The sequence below is a fragment of the Branchiostoma floridae genome, chromosome 5, assembly GCF_000003815.2.
Source record: "Branchiostoma floridae strain S238N-H82 chromosome 5, Bfl_VNyyK, whole genome shotgun sequence".
In the NCBI taxonomy this organism is placed as follows: Eukaryota; Metazoa; Chordata; class Leptocardii; order Amphioxiformes; family Branchiostomatidae; genus Branchiostoma; species Branchiostoma floridae.
This window is the reverse complement of record NC_049983.1, coordinates 6833518-6837498: the sequence shown is the minus strand read 5'-3', so window position 1 is coordinate 6837498 and position 3981 is coordinate 6833518. Positions and strand designations below refer to the sequence as shown.

The 3981-nt window shown below is 42.9% G+C and overlaps 1 protein-coding gene across 1 annotated transcript; it reads left to right on the top strand.

Moving 5' to 3' along the window:
• Positions 1–1490: 1490 nt before the first annotated feature.
• Positions 1491–3788, top strand: LOC118415635 (protein phosphatase 1 regulatory subunit 29-like). Its single transcript, XM_035820343.1, has 2 exons — positions 1491–1608; positions 2023–3788. The coding sequence occupies exons 1-2, from the start codon at positions 1491–1493 to the stop codon at positions 3678–3680; spliced, it is 1776 nt and encodes a 591-aa protein (XP_035676236.1). The 3' UTR covers positions 3681–3788.
• Positions 3789–3981: the final 193 nt, after the last annotated feature.

Sequence of the window (3981 nt, the reverse complement as noted above, 5' to 3'; positions counted from 1 at the left end):
ACATTGCTATGATGTTTTGCATGTTTGAAATGTATTTGAGTGGGTTGTATTGTATAGTCTGCCGACAATAAATTTTCTCTCGGCAACAAAAGGAATATTGAATTCTCTACCTAGCGTTATAAAATCAACAATAAGCTAGAAAGGCTGGCGTTTGCTCATGACCAAATACGGCATATTTCACCCCACCTTCCTCCCTAAGCAATAATGCTGCACAAGTGTCCCAGCCTTTGAAAAAATGGAACATTCCAAAAATATAGCGTATTACAACAGGATAACCTGGAATTTGGTATAGGGGTGCCTTTGATTTGGCATACATCACTTCAACCTTTTTATTGGCCTTTTTTGGTTTCTGGATCCTCTGCCATGAAATTTGAACCAAATGACCTGAAAGTTGGTATGGAAATACCATGCCTGTGCTATACATGCTCGCAAATCTGTTTTTGGCATACATCACTTTAGATGGATGAAGTCCTAAGTGATTGGGATGAAGTTATTCTTTCTTTCTATATCCACATTAACAGACACAAGCACATGCAACCCTTACCTCTGTCTGTATTCCATTACCATTCTTGCACATAAGAGCAAACATGCAAACAACAGACATTTATTTTACAACCAGAAATTGTGTTGTATTTTTGTTCTACAGATGCCTCAAGTTATACGACCGTAAACGTTGGTATTACGTACCTATAGCAGACAATGACATGGTTTTGATTTTTTGTGCTTATTTACTCAATTCAAGAGCAGTACTTATCTTAAAGCAAAGATTCTAGCACGCATTGCAAAAATTTCCATGGCAAACGGATTGTTTAAGAATTCGAGGATTCTTTTAGAATGAAAAAAATTGCTGACACTTTACGAAATATAGTCATACTAAAACGTTGGTTGCAACTAAAACATTTACGTGTTTGGCAGCAAAAGTATGTCGGATTTCTGGCTCCCTTGAATAAATATCCCATACACACCTATACAAAATTTTGTGTCATTCAGGTAATACAAGGTCATCGGAGAAAATTATACAGTTTTGGTCTGAACATGGCCCAAAAACTAAAACTTTCTTTTAAAGGCATTTATAAAAGATTCGTCTGGGAGTATTGGCCCACTCTACCCTTGTGCCAAATTTCAGGTCGTTTGGTCCAGAAACGATGGGGATGAGTCCATTTGAATATATGCCAGGAGAAAAAGAAGAAGAAGAAGAAGAAGAGACGTAACCACAACAAAATTTCAGTCCATAAAATACCTACGGTATTGTATAGTAAAATAAAAACCAGTCCTATAAGAGGGAGAAAAAGCAATCAGCATGAAATATCAAACAGGTCATTCCGACTTTTAAAAATATCATTTTAGAAAAACAGAATAATCAGACATATTTGGAAATTAATACATGGGATTTTTGATTTTCTCAATTTTTGCTCAGGTTGCCAGACACTATGGGAAGAAAGCTGCGACACCTGCTGATGTTCCTTCTCATCATCCTGAAGGAGCCCAACATGCCAGAAGCCGGCTGCAGCTGTGAGCCATTTTCAGCACGCTGCGAATGCCGTAACCAGGGCCTCATCGACATCCCTAAGAACCTCCCAAGATCCACGGACAAGTTATATTTAGGAGGTAACAGGATAACAAATATTCAGGCCGGCGCATTTTCAAATCTACCCCGGCTACGTCTGTTAGACCTGTCCTACAACCGGATAACAAATATTCAGTCTGGTACATTTGCAAACCTACCCCGGCTAGAAAGATTGTATCTGTCCAACAACCAGATAAGAAATATTCAGGCAGGTACATTTTCAAATTTACCCCAGCTACATTACTTGAACCTGAGGAACAACCGGATAACAAATATTCAGTCTGGTACATTTGCAAAACTACCCCGGCTAGAAATATTGTATCTGTCCAACAACCAGATAAGAAATATTCAGGCAGGTACATTTGCAAACCTACCCCAACTACGTCTGCTAGACCTGTCTTACAACCGTATTTCATATATTCAGTATGGTATATTTGAAAACCTACCCCGACTAGAAAAGTTGTTCTTGGCTCAAAACAAAATAAAACTAATTGCAATCGGTCAATTTGCAAGTATACCTCGGACCCGAGAGTTGGACTTAGCATACAACCGTATAAAAGTGATTCAGCCTGGTACATTTGCAAACCTACCCCTGCTACAACGATTGTACATTTCCAACAACCAGATAACAATGATTCAGCCTGGTGCATTTGCATATCCGACAAAGCTCCTCATTTTGGACCTGAGGTCAAACAAGATGTCTGCACGTCCCCCTTTAGATGGCTTGTTCACATCTATTCCTGTCGTAAAACTTGACGGTAACCCTTGGCTGTGTGACTGTAGGATGGTTCCTTTCAGGCTAAAATTTCCTTCGTTTAAAGACCAGATAATCTGTGCCCAACCCGCCAAATTCCGGGGACAAAAGCTTACAGATGTCAATCCTAAAGAACTGATTTGTGAAGAACCGAACATGGCCACTCTGCCTCTTAGCATCCAAGTAAGCTCTAACAATTGTTGCAATGTCACAACAGCTCGATCAAAGGTAGGTCCTGCAGGCAAAATAAGAGTGGTGATAACTACACCCCTTGGAACAACTCCAGATAAACCAAAAAGCAGCAGTTCCCATGTCAATACCCAGGTAACCCCTAACGACCGTCATAATGGTGCAACAATGCGCTCAACAGTAGGACATGTAGAAAACACAAGTGCAGCACTCATTGCAACCACTTCAGAGAAACCAGAAAGCAACTTCAGTACCCATTTTGACACCCAAGTAACATCTAAGAACTGTTACAATGTAACAGCAATGCGCTCAACAGTAGGTTGTATGGGAAAAACAAGTCCATCAATGCCCTCAACCACTTTGGACAAGCCAAAAAGCAAGTTAATTTCTAATGAATCTGCTCCCAGTGTCTCCCTTCCTGTTCTCATTGCCTCTGTCTGTGGTTCGGTAGCTGCCACGCTAGTCGTTGTTGCGATTGTTGGCGCAATCTGGCGCAAATGGAGGACCGAGAATCCTCTGGCATACGCTTCTTCAGACCCAACTTCCAACATTGCCTTGAGTAACACTAACGCCACAGCTACTGTCATGACAAGAGGTCATAATCAGACAGCACAGGGCCAGTTTGGTACCAAACATCTACCGCACATTAGAGGTGTCTCGCAGACTCACTACTATGTAGATGCGGACACACCACCAAACCCCTCCAAACATGAAAGTACAGGTACAGGGAAGCCAATCAAAGCCGTGTCCTTCGCTCCACCCAGAAAGTTCCATCCTGAAAATGGCCCTCACTGCCCCTCCCCTACCCCTCATGATGATAATGTGGGGCCAGGTGCCCTATACATAAAGCCAGAAGATGTCCTGTACGAGATGCCGGCAAATAGCAGTAGTGCTCCACCCAGAAAGCCACTTCCTGAAAAGGGCCCTCACTGCCCCTCCCCTCCGCGTCATGATGATAATGTGGGGCCAGGTGCCCTATACATGAAGCCAGAAGATGTCCTGTACGAGATGCCGGCAAACAGTCGTTGGGCTCCACCCAGAAAGTCTCCTCCTGAAAATGGCCCTCACTGCCCCTCCCCTCCCCGTCATGATGATAATGTGGGGCCAGACGGTGGCCTATACATGAAAACAGAAGATGTCCTGTACGAGATGCCGGCAAATAGTCGTTGAAATTGTTATTGTTATTGGTTATTGTTATTGGGTGGGCCGACTACTCTCTCTTCGCAGCCAGATGATAATGATTCAACAGAATTTTGAGCTTACAATAGGCGGGGCTAAATGGCAAGTGTCTGGACTCAGGTGACCTCAATACACCAGTTATTGCCCCAGGTGCGGCCATGGTACTGTAGGTGTAAAACCACTCACACCGGGAAGGACCCCTACTCTTTTCGATAAGTATGGTGGGATCTTTAACGTGCCCCAAGTGTGGCTCTCCTCAAACACGAGACCCTCCATTAAACGTCTTATTCAA